Source organism: Giraffa tippelskirchi, chromosome 8 (assembly GCF_054371585.1).
Source record: "Giraffa tippelskirchi isolate mGirTip1 chromosome 8, T2T-mGirTip1v1.2.pri, whole genome shotgun sequence".
NCBI lineage: Eukaryota > Metazoa > Chordata > Mammalia > Artiodactyla > Giraffidae > Giraffa > Giraffa tippelskirchi.
The window spans coordinates 82,685,688-82,710,483 of record NC_137282.1 but is presented as its reverse complement, the minus strand read 5'-3'; the positions used below and the strand labels follow the sequence as shown (position 1 = coordinate 82,710,483).

At 34.9% G+C, this 24,796-nt stretch overlaps 1 protein-coding gene and 1 non-coding gene across 5 annotated transcripts in view; one reads left to right on the top strand and one right to left on the bottom strand.

The window, feature by feature from the left end:
- Positions 1-24,796, top strand: part of NUP155 (nucleoporin 155) — a 54,742-nt gene that overhangs the window by 10,506 nt on the left and 19,440 nt on the right. For 3 of the 4 annotated variants that reach the window (XM_081522025.1, XM_081522023.1, XM_081522022.1), the window contains 16 exons: positions 2,107-2,212; positions 3,029-3,102; positions 4,186-4,277; positions 6,277-6,374; positions 6,837-6,989; positions 9,041-9,141; positions 11,466-11,636; positions 13,366-13,476; positions 14,655-14,749; positions 15,491-15,579; positions 16,265-16,327; positions 16,839-16,986; positions 18,022-18,088; positions 19,123-19,238; positions 21,888-21,985; positions 24,219-24,349. In XM_081522025.1, the coding sequence (XP_081378151.1) occupies positions 2,107-2,212; positions 3,029-3,102; positions 4,186-4,277; positions 6,277-6,374; positions 6,837-6,989; positions 9,041-9,141; positions 11,466-11,636; positions 13,366-13,476; positions 14,655-14,749; positions 15,491-15,579; positions 16,265-16,327; positions 16,839-16,986; positions 18,022-18,088; positions 19,123-19,238; positions 21,888-21,985; positions 24,219-24,349 (1,713 nt within the window). The remainder of the gene's footprint in view (positions 1-2,106; positions 2,213-3,028; positions 3,103-4,185; positions 4,278-6,276; positions 6,375-6,836; positions 6,990-9,040; positions 9,142-11,465; positions 11,637-13,365; positions 13,477-14,654; positions 14,750-15,490; positions 15,580-16,264; positions 16,328-16,838; positions 16,987-18,021; positions 18,089-19,122; positions 19,239-21,887; positions 21,986-24,218; positions 24,350-24,796) is intronic. The other variant, XM_081522024.1, reaches the window with a different exon arrangement.
- On the bottom strand, positions 23,534-23,663 carry LOC145519325 (small nucleolar RNA SNORA33). Its single transcript, XR_014063731.1, has one exon. It is a non-coding gene; the product is annotated as a small nucleolar RNA SNORA33 (small nucleolar RNA).

The window sequence follows — 24,796 nt, the reverse complement described above, 5'->3', positions numbered from 1 at the left end:
AGTTCTAACCACTGCCCTGCCAGGGTATTCCCTATAATTGGCTTTTTTCATTTAATTTTGTCTTGAAAGTCTTTCCTTGTCAGTATCTGATAGATAGATAGATGTTACCCTTTGTGATTGGTGCATGGTTGTCCATTAAATGAATGTACATGATTTATTTAACAGCTCTTTTCCTGATGGACTTCTAGGTTTTTATTACATGTTTCACAAGTAATGACATAATAAGTGTTCTTCTGCAAGCCTCCTGTACACATGTGTAGATATTTTCTAGTGTGGAGACTTAGAATTCTAATAGTTGTGTTGTCATGTGTATGTATTTCAACTTTTATGTTTTCCTTGTTCCGTATTATGAGTTGTAGACGCTGAGCAGCATCTGTGATTGTATCCCTTTCCTCTCTCTCCTCACTCTTAACACTGGTATTTTCAAACTTACTAACTTTGACCTATCAGAAGAAAATTGTTTGTTTTTTTATTACTAGCTGAGTTGAGCATCTTTTCATGTGTTTTTGGTCATTTGTGTTCTCCCTTCTCTGCAATGTTTTTGCTCCAGTTGCTTTTTTTTTCCTCCTTTAACTATATTGTTGCCTTTTTCTTAAATTAAAGGGTAGGAAACTGACAACACAAATATAGTCATACAACTAATTAATGGCAGAGATAGGATTAGAACTGAGGTTAGTTTTTTATGTTACATTGTATCTCTTCCTTACCCAATTTCTCTTGGTTTTGTTCACTATCCAAAAAGGTTCTGTTATAGATTTAAATATGGCAAAACTCGATCATTTGAGGGGCTGACTGTAGATTATGATGGTTCAGTTCAGTTCAGTCGCTCAGTTGTCTCCGACTCTTTGCGACCCTATGAATCGCAGCACACCAGGCCTCCCTGTCCATCACCAACTCCCGGAGTTAACCCAAACTCATGTCCATCGAGTCAGTGATGCGATCCAGCCATCTCATCCTCTGTCATCCCCTCCTCCTCCTGCCCCCAGTCCTTCCCAGCATCAAGGTCTTTTCCAGTGGTGGCCAAAGTATTGGAGTTTCAGCTTCAACATCAGTCCTTCCAATGAACACCCAGGACTGATCTCCTTTAGGATGGGCTGGTTGGATCTCCTTGCAGTCCAAGGGACTCTCAAGAGTCTTCTCCAACACCACAGTTCAAAAGCATCAATTCTTTGGTGCTCAGCTTTCTTTATAGTCCAACTCACACATCCATACATGACCACTGGAAAAACCATAGCCTTGACTAGATGGACCTTTGTTGGCAAAGTAATGTCTCTGGTTTTTAATATAGAGTCGAGGTTGATCATAATTTTCCTTCCAAGGAGTAAGTGTCTTTTAGTTTCATGGCTGCAATCACCATCAGCAGTGATTTTGGAGCCCAAAAAAATAAAGTTTGACACTGTTTTCACTGTTTCCCCATCTATTTGCTATGAAGTGATGGGACCAGATGCTATGATCTTAGTTTTCTAAACGTTGAGCTTTAAGCCAACTTTTTCATGCTCCTCTTTCACTTTCATCAAGAGGCTTTTTAGTTCCTCTTCACTTTCTGCCATAAGGGTGGTGTCATTTGCATATCTGAGGTTATTGATATTTCTCCCGGCAATCTTGATTCCAGCATGTGCTTCTGCTAGCCCAGCGTTTCTCATGATGTACTCTCCATATAAGTTAAATAAGCAAGGTGACAATATACAGCCTTGATTATGATGGTGGTGGCTGCTATTTTTTAAATTTCCATTTAGAAGTAATGGGAAGAGATAAAAATACCTCCATCCTATGTACTTTTGACACTTATAAACTATGGCTATTATTTCCTTGCTGCTTTCAAATAGAAATTTTTAAGATAAAGTGAGTTCACTAACATAGCAGTGTTGAGGTTGCTGGAATAGACATAGCTGGTTTAATTGAGAGCAGTGATTTTAGTTAAATACATTAAAAAATTTTTAATTACAGGACTAAGCCCAGTACTTACTTTAAGTAGTATGTCTTTATTTACAATTATTGGTATTTCACTAAGATTTGAGAATGTTTGCAAACATGGGTATATAGTAGTTCCTGTGATGGGAGTACCTACCTACATTTACAAGTCTTCTTTCATTTTTTTCTTCTAAGGCAGAAGCAGGTTGGTTTAGCCAAAGATGTAGGAAAATAAACCACTCAAAGAGCCCACTTTCTTTCCTTGTTCCTTCATTACTACAGTTCACATTCTCAGAAGATGGTAAGTAGAAAATAAATTTGGCAAACAAAAAATTTCAACAAATTATTGACCTAACATTTTCTTAAAGAAATTCTCATTCTTAATTGAAACAGTTCTGAATTTGTTGTATATTTATATGGTCTTTTAAAGGGAGAAGGGATGATAAAACAGAGACAGCATGAGTTTTAGTCCCAAATTCCTGTAAATGTAGCACCTGAGAACATGTGTCTACTACAGCTATGTGTACTTAAGCCAGCCATGTCTATATGTGAGAGAGTTAGACATTCAGACATTTAATACATGTTTTGCCCCCTCTAAAAGAAATTCCCAGCATAAAATGAATATATCTGAGTTTTTAATGAGAGATATAGTCAGGTAAAGTAATTTTAAAATGCTTCATTAAGGTAAAATAAAAGCACCTGAAATGTTAATATGACTGAATTTTTAAATTATTTATTTTAAACAATGATATATTAGAAGTTTCTTGAAGGAATAGACCAGGTAGAACTAGTTTATGTGTTTTTAGCATATAGTAAATTAAACTTTTGTTAAATGTTTGTTAAAGGAAGGAATAATTTGAAACTTGGTTTTAGTTTGGCTTAAAAAATTAATTTAGAAGACAGAAAAACTTATTTATGATGCTGTTATCCCAGTCACAGTATTTGATATTTGCCTTTTTTTTTTTTTTTCACATGAGGTCTGACCTAAATGCTTCCTGGCTTTGTTCTAGTGCAACTCTCCTAAGATTTAACTACAAGACAGCAGTTTTAATTTGCTGTAAGCAGCTACTGTGTTTGATTTGTTAATTGCTGGGATTTTTTTTTCATTTTATTTTAGATCCTATTGTTCAAATTGCAGTTGATAATTCAAGAAATATTTTATATACACGATCTGAGAAAGGAGTAATACAGGCAAGTATTAACATTTTGCCACCATATAAAAGCAGAAGAACATCCTTGTTTTTAAGAAAGAAGACCTAGTCACTCTTGGCTTTTCTTATGAAGTCTGTGCTTTAAAAAAAAAAAAATCCCAAACCACTTCTTAGGGCCCTAATTTTATGAAATTGTAAATCTCTGAATGTTTTCCTACCTATATGAAGTAGCATAAACTTTTTCCTAAAAAGGAAAAGTTTATTTAAAAGATCATTTGTACCTCAGATAATGCAGATGACACCACCCTTATGGCAGAAAGTGAAGAAGAACTAAAGAGCCTCTTGATGAAAGTGAAAGAGGAGAGTGAAAAAGTTGGCTTAAAGCTCAACGTTCAGAAAACTAAGATCATGGCGTCTGGTCCCATCACTTCATGGGAAATAGATGGGGAAACAGTGGAAACAGTGTCAGACTTTAGTTTTGGGGGACTCCAAAATCACTGCTGATGGTGATTGCAGCCATGAAATTAAAAGACGCTTACTCCTTGGAAGGAAGGTTATGACCAACCTAGATAGCATATTTAAAAGCAGAGACATTACTCTGCCAACAAAGGTCTGTCTAGTCAAGGCTGTGGTTTTTCCAGTGGTCATGTATGGATGTGAGAGTTGGACGGTGAAGAAAGCTGAGTGCCGCAGAATTGATGCTTTTGAACTGTGGTGCTGGAGAAGACTCTTGAGAGTGCCTTGGACTGCAAGGAGATCCAACCAGTCCATCCTAAAGGAGATCAGCCTTGGGTGTTCATTGGAAGGACTGATGTTGAAGCTGAAACTCCAATACTTTGGCCACCTCATGCGAGGAGTTGACTCATTGGAGAAGACCCTGATGCTGGGAAAGATTGGGGGCAGGAGGAGAAGGGGACGACAGAGGATGAGATGGTTGGATGGCATCACTGACTCAATGGACATGGGTTTGGGTAAACTCCGGGAGTTGGTGATGGACAGGGAGGCCTGGCCTGCTGTGGTTCATGGGGTCGCAAAGAGTCGGACACGACTGAGCGACTGAACTGAACTGAAAATGTATACAGTTTATAATCATGTTTAAGTGGGTATAATTTTTTATTCACAGGTGTATGATTTGGGCCATGATGGACAAGGAATGAACAGAGTTGCCTCAGTGTCACAGAATTCTATTGTCTCTGCTGCTGGTAATATTGCTAGGTAATATGTAACTTATTGTCAGACATTTCATTTGTGGGCATAATTATATTAGTTATATGCAGTATACTAAAACTACTCGCTCTTCAAAATATCTCTAGAAGGTAAGGAATGTTGGAAGAAATGACATTCTATTTTATGTTTGAAGCATTTCTTAGAGATGCTTCCTATTGTTTTTAAGTTGGATGGTTTGAAACATAAGGCAAACTGGTTTCTCAGTGAAAAGGACACCTTAACTTGTGTTTTTCCTTGGAGTTTTAAATTATGCTCGGGCATTATAGATATTATGACTAGGAAACCAGAAATCTCAAAGTGTGTCCCTGTTTGTAAATACTCCACCCTTTTAATACATCTACATAGTAGTTTTGTTGGTCTGATAAGTGACACAAGTGCCATTTGGGAACACAGACTTTCAGAACTGTATTATTCTCACTGTCTTCTTGGGGAAATTGAAACTAAGAGCTGTTACGATTTGCCTGAGATCTAAACTCCTAAATAAGTGCTGAGACCCAGCCTAAAAGCTAAGTCTTCAGACACTGTACACTGCTGTTTGCATATGTCACAACTGACTTAGCTGCAGAAATTTTCTTCACATAACACCTCACTTTTCAGCCTTTTCAGCTTCTGTTGTCTGTGTGTCTGGGTTACTGCTGCGGTCAGATATCCTAGTGATAGCATGCTGTGGTCAGATATCCTAGTGATAGCATGTTTTCTTTGCTCTTCAATGACCAAGAAATTCTTTAGGCAGACAGTTTAAAAGGAAGAGTTTTCTTTTTTTTTCTCCAAGGTTTTTTTTGGAGAGTTTTTCAAATCCACAGAAAAATGAAAAAAATAGCATGATAAACACTGATATACCCTTTATCTAAATTTACCAGCTGTTAACATTTTGCTTCATTTGCTCACTGTTTTGATCTATATGGGGGCTTCCCAGGTAGCACTAGTAGTAAAGAACCCACCTGCCAATGCAGGAAGACGTAGGAGATGCGAGTGTGATCCTTGGGTGGGGAAGATCCCCTGGAGGAGGAAATGGCAACCCACTCTAGTATTCTTGCCTGGAGAGTCCCATGGGCAGAGGAACCTGGTGGACTACGGTCCATGGGGTTGCAAAGAGTCAGATAGGACTGAGCATGTGCATACACACGTATACACATACACATGACCTCTATGAAAGTAAGTTGTGCAGACATGATGACTTTCATCCTTAAGTCCTTCACTTTCCATATCCTAAGCTCTTATATACTGTATTATTACCACACCTAAAAAATGAATAATTTTATAATGTTCTAATTGTATAGTCCATATTAAAATTATTGCCTCCCACATCTTTCATAGCTGTTTTTCTTTACATTTTTCTCCACATTCAGTCATAGCTCATGAGCTACATTCATCATTAGTTTGTCTCTTTAATATGGAACAGACGTCTTACTGCCCTTTTGAAATGTTAACATTTAGGAGGGAGGGACCAGAAAGTTACTAGTAACATATCCCAGTTTCTGAATTTGTCTTATTTTCCCCTTATTTATAGATTCAGGGTAATACTGTTTTAACTAGTATTACATAAATGATGTGAACTTCATAGAGCATTACATTGAGGCACATAATACCAGTTTTCCTTTTTTTTCCCACTTTTCCTATTGATTGATTAACACTTGATTAAGACGGTATTCACCAGAGCTCTCCATTATAAAGGTTCACTTGTTCCCCTTCTTAGTCTTTGCAGTGATATTTTAATGATCTAAGAACAACTTGTTGTTGAACCACTTACCCAGTGGACTTAGCCTTCTCTTACGGTCTTTGAAAAAAGGATTACTATTAACATTGTTAGTATAAAAAACACAGAATCGAGAGTCTTTATTAGTTCTTGCTGCTGTTGCATTGCTTTCCAAAAACTAGTCTTAAACTATTTTAGCATATTTAAACATGTAAGAATCCTGGTGGAATGTGTTCCTGGTAATTTAGTGGATACATTTAAAAAATAAAGTTCAGCTTTTCTTTCTTCTAGGACCATAGATCGTTCTGTTTTTAAACCAGTTGTTCAAATAGCAGTGATTGAAAACTCTGAATCACTGGACTGTCAATTACTGGCTGTCACACATGCAGGTATGTTGTTTTATTTATTTGTGTGCTATTACTGTGATAACTTTTTATAATCTTCAGGTTTGGAAATGTGTTTCTATTTCTGTATCACTTTTGTCAAGCTATATTAATAATTCATAAAATGAAAGCTTTTGAAAAATCAGAAGATTCCTCAGGCTCTGTCTCCTGATTTTATGGATGTAAAACCAGGCCTGAAAGGTAAAGTAGCTAATATTTAGTGACAGAGTCTGCTCTCAAGTTTTAGACTCTTTCTGGTGAAATGTGTTGATTTATCTCCCAGTTCCAAGTGGTATTGTCTTAGAAACCACTCCGGCTAGTAGAGTGCATGGTGATTTAAGATCAGTCAGGAAAATGAGATGTGATTTTAACAGAATTTTCTGTTTTTCTATGGAATTGCTTCAATAGCATGTGTACCTCGTGTCTTTTATTTCCTGTTAATGACGGATAATTTTACACCATGATCAGGTGTAAGGCTGTATTTCAGCACTTGTCCATTCAGACAGCCATTGGCACGACCTAATACATTGACCCTGGTCCACGTCCGCCTACCTCCTGGATTCTCTGCATCTTCAACTGTGGAAAAGCCTTCAAAAGTACATAAAGCTCTTTATAGTAAAGGTAAATTCTGAAATACTGTCAGATTGAATATTAGATGCTTAAAGATTTTAAAATTAGATTGCCTTGTGAGACATTTGAAAATAACAAGGAAACTTCCAATAAAATTCAGAAAATTTTGGATTTTTTTATCCAGTTTTTTATCTTTTTTTTAATTAGTTTTTATTTCAAATTTTTTAAATGTCAATTTTTCATTGACATATGACATTCATATATATGTATAAATACTGTAGTTTTTAATATCTAAGTACTTTTCAAGTTGTTTTGAACTTAAAAAGTACTTGTATATGAACTCACTGGTCAAAATCAGTGTTATATCCATTGTAACAGACTTTGAACTTTGCTTTTTCAGGATAGTTAGGAAAACTCGAATGACTTTTCTGATAGCATTTGTCCACGTCTTCATGGATTTGGAGAATTTTGTATCCAGGAATATGAAATTTTGATGATGAACTCTTGGATTCATAATTAAGTTTAAAAAATGAGATTCTAGTTGAACATTAAAACTAGAAAAACCTGTGTGTGCTTTTATCCAATGTGAGAAAGCATTTGTTAATTTATTTTAATTTTCTAATAATTTAAAGCCTTTTCTGTACTAATTCTACTATGTCTTCTAATATTTTATTTTTCAACACCCAAATGAAACTTGCCTTTACAAATGGAATTTTTTCAAATACATTGTAACAGAAGCTTCACAGCATATAATTGAGATACAATTTTTACATACCATAAAATTTAGCCTTTTAAAGTGTACATTCTGGTAGTGTTTCGATTATTGACAGAGTTGTATAACCATCACTATTATCTAATTTCAGAATGTTTTCATCACTGCTGATGTTTCATTAGCAGTCACTCTGCTGCTAATGGGTAAAGAGTTCCTAGTAAGAAGTCCTTTTACCATCCTTATGCCAGTATCCCACTGTGATTACTATTGCTTTGTCATAAGTTTTTAAATTCCCACTTGAACATTTTTTTTCAAGATTCTTTTGACTATTCTAGAACTCTTTAATTGTCATATAAATTTTAGAATGAGTCTGTCACTTCTGCCACTAAAAAAAAGCAGATGGTATTTTGATTGTTGAAAATATAGATCAATTTAGGGGGTATTCCCATCTTATAAATATTGCCTTCAAATCCATAAATATGGGATATCTTTCTATTATACCCCCTTTAATGTTTTATAGTAATGTGTAAGAAACTATACAAATTTTGCACCTCTTCAGTGCATTTCTAAGTATTATTTTTGATGCCACCATATATATATAATTAAGTTTTAAAGCTAGAAATCTATTGAGGGAAAATGTGGTGGTTTCAGTTATGTGCATGATACAATCAAATTTCAGTTTTTCAAACTTTACACACTAATTTTAAGAAAGCATTTTCTTGCTACTTGATATAAACTATTCTCAATTTCTTATAAACTAGTTATATAGCTTAATAATTAGTTAGGATCCCATCACCTACAGTCAGCCAATGGACTCAAGATTAATATCACTTAATTCAGAATGAAGGGAGCAAATTAGTGGGAGGAATTGGAACTGAGCTTAGGAAAGCATGTTTCAAAACCTCACTATCATGTCAGCTAATATTGCTTAGGTAATTCTTTCATAGTACATTTATCTCTGCCATTCCACTAGTAACTTCATCATTTTTATTCATGGAGTATTTGAATTAACCAGTACATGAACTCTATTTCACTGAATATTACATACCATTGATTGTAAGTCAACAATTTTTTATGTACTAAATACTTTTTAAAAATATAATAATTAAATTAATAAGCTCATTGTAAACATATACTAACTTTAGAAATGTACAAATAAGTTGTATTTATCTGAAAGAAATAATGTTTACAGTCTAGAACACTTAGTGATGCTACCCTAGCACTGATTATATGTCCTTTTAGAGGATTTATTTTTTGTTTATTTTGCAACTTATTTACTTATAAGATTAATATGTGTATTTATGTATCCATACTAATGTTACTAACATTATTATGATTGTGGAGGTGTATTTGACATCCTATAATGAGATTTTACGTATTAAACTTTTAGGTATTCTGCTGATGGCAGCCTCAGAAAATGAAGATAATGATATTTTGTGGTGTGTCAACCATGATACATTTCCTTTCCAAAAGCCAATGATGGAAACTCAGGTGAGTTATCGTGAGAGATTTTAAAGAATTTTTTACATAATTTTAAACGAAGAACAAAATAATGAGAAACTTTATCTTTTGATTTATTACTGTTTGCTTGTAATAATCTTCTATGATTAGCAGTCTTACTGAAAAGGAGTATATACTGTTAGTTCTTTGTTTTTCCTCTCTAAGATGAGAAGTCATTATGGTACTCATTAAAAAAATCTTTAAAGAAAACATTGGAACCCGTTTAGAATATTTTTCATAAGGTACCTGAAAATACCTATATCTTTAATGAAATTATCTTTGTCCCATTTGAATATATTATATTTTTAGTTATCATGAGGCCATCTATTTTAGTTATGACTTAGAATTTTATTCTTATGATCTCTTTAATTTATAGTTCCATCTAAATATTTAACTTTTTTCTTGTAATTATAGAAAATTTCAAATATATGCAAAAATAGAATGGTAAACTGAACCCCACATTAAGGAATTACCCTTCACTCCATCTTGTTTCATCTCTTTTCCCCGCATATACAAATGTATATACACAAACACATAATTGTGTTTTAAAAGTAAATATTAGCACATACTCCATGAAGTCAATGGAGAGGTCCTGGGAGAAAGATGTGGCCCTTGCCTATCCTGGCCCAGCCCCACACCTGGGCCACTCATCCTAGCCCAGAATGCGCTAAGAGGCCAGAGATGCTCACTCCTGTGAGTGTCCCCTATTCCACTTCCATGTGTCCTCCTAGATGCCCTAGCATAGCTCCTGTTACCTGCACCTGTAGGCTGCTGATCAAAGCAGATCAACCAACCCCCACTAGGGTCTGAATGTCTGAGAGTCTCTTTGGAGCCATCTCTTTAAAGGCATTTTGACTCTAGTTGTCACTGGCTGCTTTTGGTTATTCTCAAACTGAACCCTCTTGTCAAGGGAAGTAGGAAAAGGTGTGTGTAGATGGGTGGAGGAAGACCCCAATCATGGGAAGGGGGAACATGGTTTGAATGGGCTCTTCCAACTTTCTGACATGGCCTAAGAAACTGGGGTAAAGGCAGGTAGGTATAGAGACAAGGAGCACCTTTCTCAAATTCTTTTCTTTATCCTTTAGGGGTTATTGAGCACATACTATATGCCTCATTCTGTGATAGACTATAAGGATTCAGAACTCAGGAAGATAGAAACCCTGTCTTGATGGGAGCACAGTGTTAGGGTGCAGGTTTGAAATCTGGCTCCATTTTCTCAGAGCAGTGACTCAAAGGATTTAATATGTCTCTGGCCCTCAATTTCCTCATCTATAGTAGTTTTAATATTAATAGTACCTACCTCTATGGGGTGACAGTGGGATTAAATGAGTTCATGTGTTCAGGGTGCTCAAAATACTACCTGGCACATAGGAAGTACTCGATAAATGTTAGCTATTATTTGTTTTTGTTTTTAAAGTAGGTACTATACATCATATCACTTCATCTGTATACTTGAGTTCTCAAACAAATGTGGACTTAAAATAAAAAACAAGTGTAAATATAGCTCATGAACATTAAGAATCAAATTCTGGTCTCCCCAAGACAGCTATAAAAGACATTAGGACAATGGAAAAATTCTGTATTGGCTGGGCATCAGATTGTATTAGAGAAATGTTAATATTCTTACATGTTAGAATAGTTTTATGGTTATGTAAGAGGACATCCTTATTTTTAAGAGATGCATGCAAATATATTAATATTTAGTGGTGACATGATATTCATAACTTTCAAATAGTTCAGTAATTCAAAAAATATAGAAAGAGAGAAGAAAGCAAATGTGGCAAAATGCTATCAATTGTTGAATCTGGGTATCAGGCATGTGGACATACAGTGTACTTTCAACATTTTATTGATGCTTTAAATTTTTTATAATAAAGTATTTCAGAAGACTAAGATACTTTTTTAAAAAGAATATCTTAGTTTAGAAAGCAAATACAACTTCAAAAGAGAGCAAAACTATGTGTCAGGAAATATGAGCACTGAACCTACCAGTGTAGATCAGTTCACCCTGGAAAGAAGGTAGAAGATATATAGCCTTTGGTTATTGAAAAAATTGTAGTTATAGTATGTATAGTTTATCTTAAGAAAAATTTGCCTTTTTCTTCTATTATGAAAAGATTATTTACTATCATAGAAGATGCTCAATGAAAATAATAGGTATTAAAAAATTAAATACTGACTTTTGAGAATGTTCATCCTAATATATTATTAATTTGTTAAATCCTACATTTATTCAAAGATTGTATCCTTTTTAGAAGATTTTGCTTTATGTAACTTTAATTATATGTATACAAAAATTTATTTCGTCTACATAGATGACTACTCGTGTTGATGGTCATTCCTGGGCTCTTTCTGCAATAGATGAGTTGAAAGTAGATAAAATTATCACACCCTTAAATAAGGATCATATTCCAATAACTGACTCACCAGTTGTTGTACAGCAGCACATGTTGCCTCCCAAGAAGTTTGTTCTCCTCTCAGCACAGGTACGTGCATATCCTGTTAAGGTAGAGACAAAAAGAAGCCATATTTAACATTTTTGTCAAAGTATTCTGCAATAGTTGCTTAATAGAGTCATTTACTTAAGCACTTAGGAATGTTTACTCTTAAAATATTCTTAAGGAATAGTTATAAATACCAAAAATGCAACAAAAAGAACTCACTCTTTATCAAGTAGTATACAACATTTTTTAGTATTTATTTTTTGAGTAGTAATGCATTGACAGAATTCCAGTGGTAAACCGAGGGGAAGAGTCAGACTTGACTGAGCGACTTCACTTTCACTTTTCACTTTCATGCACTGGAGGAGGAAATGGCAACCCACTCCAGTATTCTTGCCTGGAGAATCCCAGGGACGGAGGAGCCTGGTGGGCTGCCGTCTATGGGGTCGCACAGAGTCGGGCACGACTGACGTGACTTAGCAGCAGCAGCAGCATACACAATAAAATCTCCCTTCTGGTTTGGGTCCCTTCCCTACAGACTCCCACGTCATCAGAATTTGTATCTTTCCAGAGATACGTTATACAAACAATACAAATATATTTGTGAACAAATAATACCATATGTGCTGCTGCTTTTTATGTTTCAAAGATATATTTTAGACATCTTTCCATATTGATATTAGGACTTTCTCACTCTGTTTTATGTTTGAAAGGCATTCCTTTTTATGGATGTGCCATATTTAACTAGGTCCCTATTAATGGATCATCTTTTGCTGTTAAATATAATGCTACAAACTTGTGCATATATAATTTCACATGTGTGAGTAGAGCTATAGAATTGCATCTTCTGGATTAAAAAGTATGTGTATTTATCAATTTGATAGATGTTTCTGGTTTCGCTGTATACATAGTCCATGTCAGTGACTGTTGAGTGCCTCTTTCCTTACATCCTGTACAAGTACAGTACCCAATCTATTAAGAGTGAGGTTGATGGTCATTTCTAGTGTTTATTTTTCTGTGAATTGTCTGTTCCGATTCTCTACCTACTTCTCTGTTAAGTTTGTCTTTTTGATTTATAGAAACTCTTTATATATTAAGGGAACTTTTTGTGATTTAGTCTCAAACATTTTTTTTGGTTTGTCATTTGATTTTCTTTATTGAGATTTTTTTTTTCCATGTGAATAGGTTTATAAGTAGTTGAAATATTCTGTTATTTTGGGGGATTTCTGATACAGTTTTTTTTTTAAAAAAGCTTCCACACTCTAAGTTCATGAAATCATTCACCCGTAGTTTCTTTTAGTACTATTCTGTTATAGTTTTATTTTGTCCTTTCTGTTTGGAATTTATCTTGGTTTAGGTATGAGAATGGATCCAGCTTCAGTTTTTTCTGAAGTGGATGTACTTGTGCCTTTGTGATTAATGGATAATCTAATTCTGATCCTTTAGTTTGAGGGGCAGCTTTTATTATATATTAAATTCTAGTATTTACTTGAGCTTGTATCAGAACTTTCTACTTTGTTCCACTTATCTGACTATTCATGTATTAGTACTGTGCATTAGCTAAAGGTTTATAAAGCTTCACTTTTTAAGTTTTCCGTGTGGATATATAGATCTAGGGTGGCTTGGGAGTTGAAATGTAGATGAGATGATCTTTTTGACCAGTGTACTTTATGTTCTTGAAGTTTTTTTTTTGTTTTTTTTAAGGTAGGGTCCATTGTTACTAGCCATTCTTAGTAAATCTAGTATTCATCTTCTTTTTTGTTTAACTTCTTAGGGGAGTCTTATGTTTCATAAGCTTAGACCCGTGGATCAACTGAGGCATCTACTTGTGAGTAATGTGGGTGGAGATGGAGAAGAGATTGAAAGATTCTTTAAATTACATCAGGTAATTATTTGTAATTTTTTTTAATGTGATGATGTTTTAAACAATGAGAATGATATCTACATTTTATGTAAGTTAGGATCAAAATGATGAGATTAATACCAGTCTTCCTTTCTTTGCTTTAATCATATATGTACTGGTTTGGGAATAGGATTAATATGCTATAAGGTTTATGGTAAATGCTCATGTTTTTTATTCTGTTGATAAATTCTTATCATTAAAATGTACTAGTAAGAGTGTGATGGTCAAATTATATGACAAATATATTTTTTATTAAAGGACAAGACATTTATAGATAAATACAGATAAAATGGATAACCAACAAGGACCTGCATTATAGCATATGAAACTCTGCTCAATGTTATGTGGCAGCCTGGATGGGAGGGGAGTTTGGGGGAGAATGTATACATGTATTTGTATGGCTGAGTACCTTCTCTCTTTACCTGAAATTATCACAACATTGTTAATCGTCTATACCCCAATACAAAATGTTAACAAAAAGTTTTCTAAAAAGTAAAATAAAGGATAACACATTTACAGATAAATAACTTTTTTTTTTTTTGCTTAATGACATGAAAAAATTTGGGGTAACAGTGATGCTGCTAGTATTTTAAAACCATAACTAGAAAATGATGAGGTAATACTGGGAATGCTTAAAGTCAGGAATATCATATCAAAGTTAAATATACACACTCTAGATTCAAACCAGCTCCACCATCTGAGTAGATTACTTGAGTTCTCTGAGCTTCCATTTCCTCATGTGTAAAATATGTATTAAATTATAATATGTGACATGAAGATTAATATGCTTTAAACTCTTAAAATAGTGCCTGGCACATGGCAAGAACTTAATACATGTTAGCTGTGTTGTTTTCTAAAAGATTAAAACACCTTGAGAAAAAAAGGAGGTGACTAAACCAGAAACTAAAATAGAATCTAGATAAAAAGAAAAAGAGAACATCCTTTAATAGTGGTGCCTATGAGAAACTTTAAAACCAATAGTGTTTACCTCTCCTTTTTCATACCTGCTGCTTTCATTCATTCAGTAAATATTTATCAAGTACTTGCTCTGTACACAGATTTAAACACTGGATACAGTAGCAAACAAAACTTTCAAATGTTTCAAAACATTCAAAATGTTTACATTTACTCTAAGGGAAGATAATTCTTTTTTTTAACAGGAAGACCAAGCTTGTGCGACTTGCCTTATTCTTGCCTGTTCTACTGCTGCCTGTGACAGAGAAGTATCTGCTTGGGCTACTCGGGCTTTCTTCAGGTGTGTTTGTCACTTTTCTCTTGTTTTTGGCCTCTTTTTTTTTAATGGATGCATTGGCTAATGTGGTCATTACAAAACATTTAAGTGACCATATAGGCAAGTTAGTAAAATTTATCTGCAAAAAGATGAAATCTGGAAAGGTGATAATACACCTAGAAGCACCTTGATGAGCATAATTTATGCATTATAACCCCTTCTCTGGATTCTTTTCTCCAACTTCTTTTGTCTGGTCTTCTTTCTACCTCAGTTACTATCTCATTTGTCTTTTCTACTTCCTCAAAGACTATACCAGTTCTGCTTTATGTGTATCATTTGCATGGAGAGATTCTGTATCACTTCCAGGAAACGTGGGTATCAAAGAGATATTGTTTGGAAAATATTTAGCTAAGAATAAATTTAAAATGCAATTTTTTAAAAGAATTTTTTGAGTAGTCTAACCATAATTCTAGTGTGGGGATTATAGTACCATACACTCATTAAATAAATCCTATGCTTCACAGACCCTTTTTTAGAAATTGCCAAAGTCCCTTATAATTCTTCTTGGTAGCAGTTTCAAGTCAACATTTACTAAATAAGTATTTTATTAGGTATCTATGTGTGTATTTCACTGTCAGCATGATGCATTGAAGTCGCTAATGTTTAAAGCATTTATCCTGAAGCTAAGCAGGACTTGAAACAAGTCCAGCTTTTAAAATGGATAGTTTCACTGAATAAACTCAGCCCCTGTTGTCATAAAAATAGGTACGGTGGTGAAGCACAGATGAGATTTCCAACCACCCTCCCCACTCCAAGTAATGTCGGTCCCATCCTGGGCTCTCCTGTCTACTCTGGTGAGTATGAAACCCTGAAATGAAACTATTTCTAACAGAGCTTGAATTTTAAAAGCTTTGTAGCATATTTTAGGGCTTCCCAGGTGGCTCAGTGGTAAAGAATCTGCATGCCAAGGCAGGAGACACAGGAGATGTGAGTTTGATCCCTGGGTCGGGAAGATCCTCTGGAGTGGGAAATGGCAGACTGCCCCAGTATTCCTGCCTGGAAAATACCATGGACCGAGGAGCCTGGTGGGCTACAGTCCATGGGTTCACAAAGAGTCGAACACCACTGAGCACACATAGTAACATATTTTAATGGATAAAAAATTTTGTTATGTTTTCTTTTCTGCTACTGGATTGTTAGGGAATAATTCTATAGATGTCTGATTAGAATTATATATAGTGAATCCTTAATGTATACTGGGAAACAAAATAAGATGTAAGCAATAATATTTACAGAACTCATTTGTTACTTATTCAACAGGAAAGAGTTGAGTGATTTAATAACAAACTCCCTCCTCAGTGTTTTTCAAAATGGGAATTGTTAGAAAATTGCTAGGAAATGGGTCCCTAATTCTTGAATATATTATGAGTGGTGCCCCTTCTTACTCTTATGCTTAGAAACAGTTTCTGTGTCTGATTTTGATCAGATTTAAAAAACTGGGAGATAATTTTATCAGTCTTTATATTGTTCTCTTTTCAGGTTCTCCTGTTCCTAGTGGTACTCTGTATCCAAATCCATCCTTCTTAGGAACACCATCTCAAGGTACCACTTTTCTCTGTTTTAGGATGCTATTACTATTCTTTTTGGTGCCAACATTATGAATTATTATTCTTGACACTTAGAGTGGGGAAGATTACCTTGTCCTATTCCCCTGAAAATAATGTAATTTAATAGAAGTGGCATCCAAACAAGCATTGGCATTCAGCCATGAATGCCTTTACCTAGCCTACCTAGAGAGCCCCCTTTGTGAGTACCAGGATGTAATCACCAGCACTGAACTAACTGACCTGTTTCATTTCCACCATTAAGATGCAGTGATTGTAAGCTTGCTTTCCTTTTCATCCTGCATTGCCACACTTGAAAGCCAACCTGAGAGTTCCTAACCAAGTCTAAGTCTCTCTTCTTGTCAAGGAAAATCAAATTAAATAACTAGTTATTTCAATATTTTTGTAACTTTTTACCTATGGGCCCAGGTACAACTGATTTGGGTTTTTGAGAATTCTGAATGTTTACGGTTAAATTTTGAGATTTGATTTTCTTATTTGTGTACAAGGTGTTCACCCCCCTGCCATGTCTACTCCAGTGTGTGCTTTGGGAAGCCCAGCAACTCAGGCCACAGGTATGAGTTGTATGGTTGGACCAGAGATTGTGTACTCTGGAAAACACAATGGTATTTGCATTTACTTTTCTCGAATCATGGGGTAAGTTTTTCATAGAATAATTAACTATTGCTCACCTTGTTCCATTTTGTACAGTTGAACATTTTTAGCTTCAAATTTGGAACATCATTTATTCCTACTAAATTTTACTTACAGTTTAAGCTCACTTGACCATTAATGAGATGGTTTTCTGTCATTCACCTTTTCTATTATCTAACCATCAAATTATATTTGTTACTATTTCACATATGTATATGTGTCTTCAAAATATATCTACGTATATTAACATGGAGTGTAACAAACCACTCCATAATATGAAATCAGCATTGAGGTAGAAGAGAGTTCTACTTGGAACTCTCTGGCACATGTTCAGGGTTTTGTTTGTGTGTTGGTCTAGAGTGGCCACGGCTGGGACAGCTGGATTGTTCTCTCATCCTCTGGCAGGCTAGTCAAAGATCATTGACTTGGTGGTGGCAAGGTTCCATGAGAGAGAGTAGAAACTTGCACAGCCTCCTGATGCCTAGGCTCAGAACTGGCGTATCATTTCCACCTCGTTTACTTGTCAAGGGGACATCTCCGAGCCAGCCCAGGTTCAAAAGATGGGAAACAGACTCCTTGTTATAAAAGAGTCATCAGTCATATTGTAAAGAGGCTAGGTGTAGGGAGTAGGTATACAATTACAGCCATTTTGCAATCATTCTGCTGTATCCACTTAATTATCATGTCTGGTGTATGCTTTTCTTAAATTTGAGATGTATGCTTTCATACAAATCATTTTGCTTAAAAATGTGAAACAGTGCAGAACTCATAACTCAGAACTTCCTTGTTTACAACTTATTACCCAGAGTCTTTGATTTTTCCTCAGCAGTATTTCATTATGTGAAATGACATCAAGTTTGGAAGTTTTCCTGTTTTTTTGTTGTTGTTGTTGTTATTCTTTCAGATAACTTAGTAAAATGTTAAATGAAGTCATTGCCACACTTTAAAAACTAAATAAACACACAGAAAAGGATTTACTACATTGTAATTGTTTTTATTCATCTACAGCACAATCATTAAAACATTTGTTTGTTCCAGAAACATATGGGATGCCAGTTTAGTTGTGGAGAGAGTATTTAAGAGTGGCAACAGAGAGATAACTGCAGTAAGTGTGTTGTACAATAGTATTCCATCACATCTATGTAACCAGTTTATATTTTCAGTGGATAAGTAGATCGTTTCATATTTCTTAATATTATAAACAGCATGCAATGATTATTCCTTCATGTATGTGTTTGTGTACTTGTTCAGTAAACTGTTCACCCCCTGAATTACATCTCAAGCTCTCTCACCTGTTAACTGATGAGTAAATTTAACATTTAAGAGCCTGATAACTTAAAGTAGAATGAGAGTGGATCTTCCTTGTAACATTGTCATGAGGGCTAGAGTCAGTCCTAATGCTTAATATTGCTCAAAATTACTGTTTAATGTTTTGCTTATATGCCTGCAAACTCCATGAACACAGCACTAAATTCCATGCATTGACATACTTCCAGAGTGCTTTAAGAAACAGAAGTTTGTATTATCATAAATTCAAGTAATAAAAATTTTTTAGTGTGAAGTATGTGTGCAACTTATTTTAAGCTTTTTCTTTTTACAATGGAAAGATATCAAATATATCTTTAGCTCTGATACTCTTAAAATTCACATTTCTAAGAATCAGAGTGTATTTACTTAATATATGATTCCATTTATGTGAATTTTGAACAGGCAGAATCAATCTATACTTTTTTTGGTAGAGGTAAGAAAAGTGGTTGCTTACCTAGAAGATAGGATGACTAATGACTAGAAAGGGGCGATAGAGAACTTTCTTGGGTGTTGGAAATATTCAGTATTGTGGTCTGGGTGGTGACTCTTAAGATGTAAAAAGCTATCAAAGTGTTCACTTAAGATTTTTGCATTTTACTGTCTGTAAATTATACCTGATTAACCAAAACAGCAAGGGTGGAATGTGGGTGTCTAGCTCTTTATTTTGGTCACCAAGTATAAATAATATAAGGAATACCTTTCCTATTTGTGAAGATAGGGTACCTCGAAATTAAAATTCAATATTCAATTATGGGTATATAGAGTATATGTTTCTTATGAATACTCTTTTTCATTGTTTTTACATTTTTTAAAATATTTCTTCTTTTTCAGATTGAAAGTAGTGTTCCCTCCCAACTGCTGGAGTCAGTGCTACTAGAACTGAAAGGTTTGCAAGAATTTCTAGATAGAAACTCCCAATTTACTGGAGGACCATTAGGAAATCCAAAGTAAGAATAAGTAAAATTTATTTCCCTTTTTGTGCCTGAGATTTAATTTACATATTATAAAATTTGTCCTTTTAAAAAAGTTTCATGGTTTTTAGTATATTCATAAAGTTAAAATTTCATCACCATTATCTAATTCCAGAACAGCTGTATCACACCAAAAAGAAACCTTATACCCATTAGCAATCACTCCCTATCTTAATAACAAGGTGAAGTAACAAAAATACCATAAACTGCCTTAGCTGACAAACATTTATTTTTTGTAGTTCTGGAGGCTGGAAGTCTGAGGTAGAGTGTCAGCATGATTAAGTTCCAGTGAGGACCTTCTTCCTAGTTTGCAGACAGCTGCTTTCTTTCTGTGTCCTTATGTGGCAGAGAGAGAACCAGACCCAAAGTTCTCTGCTTTCTTCTTATATGGGTAGTAATCTCATCATGGGGCTATACCCTCATGACCTCACCCAGACCTAATTACCTTCCAAAGGCGCCACCACCAAGTAAAAGAATCTGCCTGCAATACAGGAGACCTGGGTTCAATCCTTGGGTTGGGAAGATCCCCTGGAGAAGGAAATGGCAACCCATTCCCCACCCCTACTCGTAACCTCTAGTTCTCTATATCTGTGAGTCTGCTTCTGTTTTGTTATATCCAGTAGTTTGTTGTACTTTTTAGATTCCACATGTAAGTGATATACAGTATTTGTCTCTGACTTATTTCACCAAGTCCATCCATGTTGCTGCAGATGACAAAATTTTGTTCCTTTTTATGGCTGAGTAGTAGTTCTACTGTAAAAAAAATATATAGAATCTAAATAGTCATACTTTTGTGAAACATTGGTTACATTCAGTATATCCTTTAAGTGAAGTCACACGGTCGTATCCGACTCTTTGTGAACCTATGGACTATAGCCCACCAGGCTCCTCTGTCCATGGGATTCTCCAGGGAAGAATACGGGAGTGAGTTGCCATGCTCTCCTCCAAGGGATCTTCCCAACCCAGGGATCAAACCCACATCTCTTACATCTCCTGCATTGGGAGGCGGGTTCTTTACCATTAGTGCCACATGTATTGGCTACATGGTATTCCATTATATTCAAGCTATTAGTAATATAATGCTATTTATAATTTTGAACAACATGAATGAAGAACAAAATGAATGAACAACAAAAAATGTTCATTAGTTTTTATCTATTTCTTGATAGTATGGTTTCAGTAAGTATTCTTTATACATGTTTGTGTACTTGTTCAGTAATATTCATATGAATTTCTTTACAAGTAAAATTTGGGGGGTACAAAGATTTTAAAAATGTTGGAATGTAGTATTTGGTTGTCCCCTAAGGTTGTATCAGGTTTTTTTTATGTTTAGCCTTCGGAATTCTGTTAACTGTATTTTAACATGTATATATCAGTTTCTAGACCCTACCACTTTTTAACTCAGTTTATAACCTTTGTCTTTTGACCCCATCTCAGTTTATTGTTGTTTAGTCACTAAGTTATCTCTGACTCTTTGTGACCCCATGGACTACAGAATACCAGGCTTCCCTGTCCTTCACCATCTCCCAGAGTTAGCTCAAACTCATGGCCATTGAGTCGATGATACCATCCAACTATCTCATCCTCTGTCGCCCCCTTCTCCTCCTGCCCTCAATCTCTCCCAGCACCAGGGTCTTTTTTTTCTATTAATGGAAGTATAGTTGATTTACAATATTATATTAGTTTCAGGTGTACAGCATTGAATTCAGTATTTTTACAGATTATACTCCTTTGAAAGTTATTACAAGTTAATGGCTACAATTTCCTGTGCTATACAATACATCCTTACAGCTTATCTATTTTACACATACTATTTTGTATCTCTTCATCTCATACCTTTACTTTGCCCCCCTCCTTTCCTATCCCTTTTGGTAGCCCCTTGTTTGTTTTCTATTGTCTGTGAGTCTGTTTCAGTTTTGCATATAAATTTTTTAAGTTCATCATTCTTTTCTTTGCATCCCTGACATTGCACTAAGAGCTGAAATAATCAGATTCTTCCCCAAATGCTTTTATTAGCTCATTTCTCTCAATGACCAGTATTTCCTTACAGCTGGTTCTTTGCTTTTTACTTTTGTCCTGAAGTTTTCGAAATCTGTTAAATGGGATTCTTAATAAATGTACCTTATAGAATTATTTTAAGTCATTGGTGGGGACAGAAAGCAAGTGTTCGATAGAGGGAAGCTATGTTATCTGTTTACTCTCAGCGAAAATTTAAGCATCTGAGAGATTAAAATGCTTCAGATTGGGGATTCCTCTGTGGTCCAGTGGTTAGGAGTCCATGCTTCCTACTGCAGGGGGCATGGGTTCAATCCCTGGTCGGGAAACTAAGATTCCCCCATGCCAAGCTGCATGGCCAAAAAAAATTTTTTTTAACTAATAAATAAAATGCTCCAGGTTTAACTTGTTAACCAGTGATTATTTTACTGATCTACAGAGGAAAAGAATATTCATAACAATATGTTCATTTGTATGAAATATTCAGATTGAAAGTAGGTGAGCTGTTGCTTAGGAAATGAAGAAATAAAAATTGACTGCAAATAGAAAGTGGGTAAAAATGCTTTAAAATTAGGTGATGGTAATAGTTGCACAACCCTTTTAATATATTTTCTGAAATTTCTGTTTCAGTACTGCTGCCAAAGTACAGCAGAGGCTGATAGGATTCATGCGTCCTGAAAATGGAAATACTCAGCAGATGCAACAGGAGCTGCAGAGGAAGTTGCACGGTAAATTATTGCTTCTGATTGATCAGTTAAACGTTGATGACCTGAGTAAAGAGTTTTATTAGGTGAATAGAAAACAGTGGGCATCTCTTGATGTCATTTGTGTTAATGAATATTTTTATTAAAATAATATTAGTGTTATTTGCATAAGTATAATATGGACATCTTGTATTTCCATAACTTTCAGCTCATAATTTTTTTTTCCTTTCTTCCACCAGAAAACATGATGATATGTACCTTTTCTGTTTTTTTTTTACTTTTTATTTATTTATTTTTTTTGGCCACACCACACGGCTTGTGGGATCCTAGTTATATTGCCTTCACCCTTTGGGGTATTTTTATAATTCTGCTATGAATATGGTATACAAATAGAAATTTGAGTTCCCACTTTCAGTTATTTTCTTATGTGCCCAGAAGTGTAGTTGCTGGATTATGTGTAGTTCTATTTTTAATTTTTTGAGTAACCACCATAACTTTTTCATAACAACTATACCATTATACATTTATACCACTAGTACACAGAGTATTCCAGTTTTCTCCACATTATCACCAGTAATTTTTCTTTTTCTTTTTTTAAATTTCTATGCTTATATGTGTGAAGTGGTATTTCTTACAGAGCTTACAATGTGAGTCAAGTGTTAGGTTTGGTTTTTTTTTTAATCAATTATAAAATGTAACAACTAAGGAAGGAGCAAAGGAGCTGAAAAGTTCTTGTAACCCTTAATTATTCCAGATGTGACTTGGAATAGTAATAAAATATTATTTTAAGTTCTGTCTGCCATTTAATTATTTTTTTTTAAGTTCTTTGCCTTCTGTTGTTTGAGCCAGTTATTCTGGCTTATAGAACTTTGCTAATTAAGACCCAGCCATTTACTTTTGTCCCCAAATACTTTCTTTCCTTCCTGCTGGATCCAGTTTTCTGGATTTGTATTTGTAAATTCTATTTTTTAGTACTTCTTTTCAGGTAGGCTTGATACAATACAAGCAATAATAAGGATTTTTACAAAGAGGAGCATTCAAATTGCTGGCAGTATACACTGAAATAACCACTTTGGTGAGCATTTTGATCATACCTAGTAAAAGCTAAAAATGTATTCAAAGCCAGCAGTTTCACTTCTCAGTATATATGCAGGAGCAGTCTTTATCAGACTTTTTTCCTCACAGTAAGAAATAATTTTTACATTACAACCCAGATGTTTAAAAGCATACACATACAGCTGAACACAATTTTAAGCAACAACTAAAACTATTTTGTACTCTATTTCCCCCTCCTTTTTCATTCTATTTCCTTTTTTAAGAGGGAGGGGAAAAAAAGCTATCATGACTGACTGAATTGATTTCATGATTCTCCAGTGCATCTTAATATGAAAAACAGTCCCATCAAAACTTGACTGTGTTTTCAAGGAGACTTTTTTTTTTTTTCTAAAAAACAAATGTGATTTTACTAAAATTTACAAACTCCCAAGTTGTTAGCACTAGTTACAGTGAAGCTTTACAAAAAAAAAAAAAAAAAATAGCACATCTTATGAAGTATTTCCCACCATTAAAATGCCTTGTAGCCATTTTCAGGGACCTTAATGACTTCAATGTCTTTAAGGCTCGTAACATGGCTTTCCTATTGCCAGCATTTTCTAAATTTCTGCAGAAACACATTCAGGTAAGCAGATTCTTTGGCTGGCTTCAAGGAGACCTTTTTTAAGGTTATTTATTGCATTACTGTTTTAGTAGCAAAACACTGGAAACAGTAGAAATGTCCTACAGGTGGCTGCTGCTGCTGCTAAGTCGCTTCAGTCGTGTCCGACTCTGTGCGACCCCATAGACAACAGCTCACCAGGCTCCCCCGTCCCTGGTGGAAAATGGACCTAATTGTGGTAAAACTTACATGGTAGAATACTTAGCAATTAAAATAAATGAACTGGACTTACATTTATCAATATGAGTAGCCTGTGAAAATATAACTGAGCAGAAAAAAACAATGGTTGTAAGTTGTCCAAAACTGCACATTTTTACTGTTTATGTATGCACACACACAGAAGCACTTCCTTATATTATAGTGAGAGGATAAAGCCATGAATTCAACAACTCATGATCATCATTCCCTGTGATCGGCAGAAGGAGAATGCTAAGGATCTCACCCTTTACTATGGTTGTCTTTATTTGAGATGAAATGTTGTTTTACTTAAATAAAACTTAACCTGTCATTTTGCAAACTTCATTAGTTGTGTTTTGTAATTAGAGGCTCAACTGAGTGAAAAGATTTCACTTCAGGCAATCCAGCAGTTGGTTCGAAAATCATACCAGGCTCTGGCTTTATGGAAACTTCTTTGTGAACATCAATTCACTGTCATTGTAGGAGAACTTCAGAAGGTAGGAAATATTTTCCCCTTAAAACCATAATATTGTGGTTACCTTGTTTTAAGTAAGCTTTAATCTTGCATTTAGGTTCAGGAGGGATTCTTTTGGGAAGCATTTAGGTTATGATAAATTAATATGTAATGAGAAAATTGCACTAAAGCATGATAACTTGAAGACAGAGATTCGCTCAGTCATGTCCAACTCTTGGCAAGCCCACAGACTGTAGCCTGCCAGGCTCCTCTGTCCATGGAATTCTCAGGCAAGAATATTGGAGTAGACTGCCATTCCCTTCTCCAGGGAATCTTCCTGATGCAGGAATCAAACCCGGGTCTCCCACATTGCAGGCAGATTCTTTACTGTCTGAGCCACCCTGAAAACTTGAGGGATTCATTGTCAAAACCAGAGGTTTGTGATATGTGGATGAAATCTTACTTTACCAAAGATATTTTTCCAACAGTA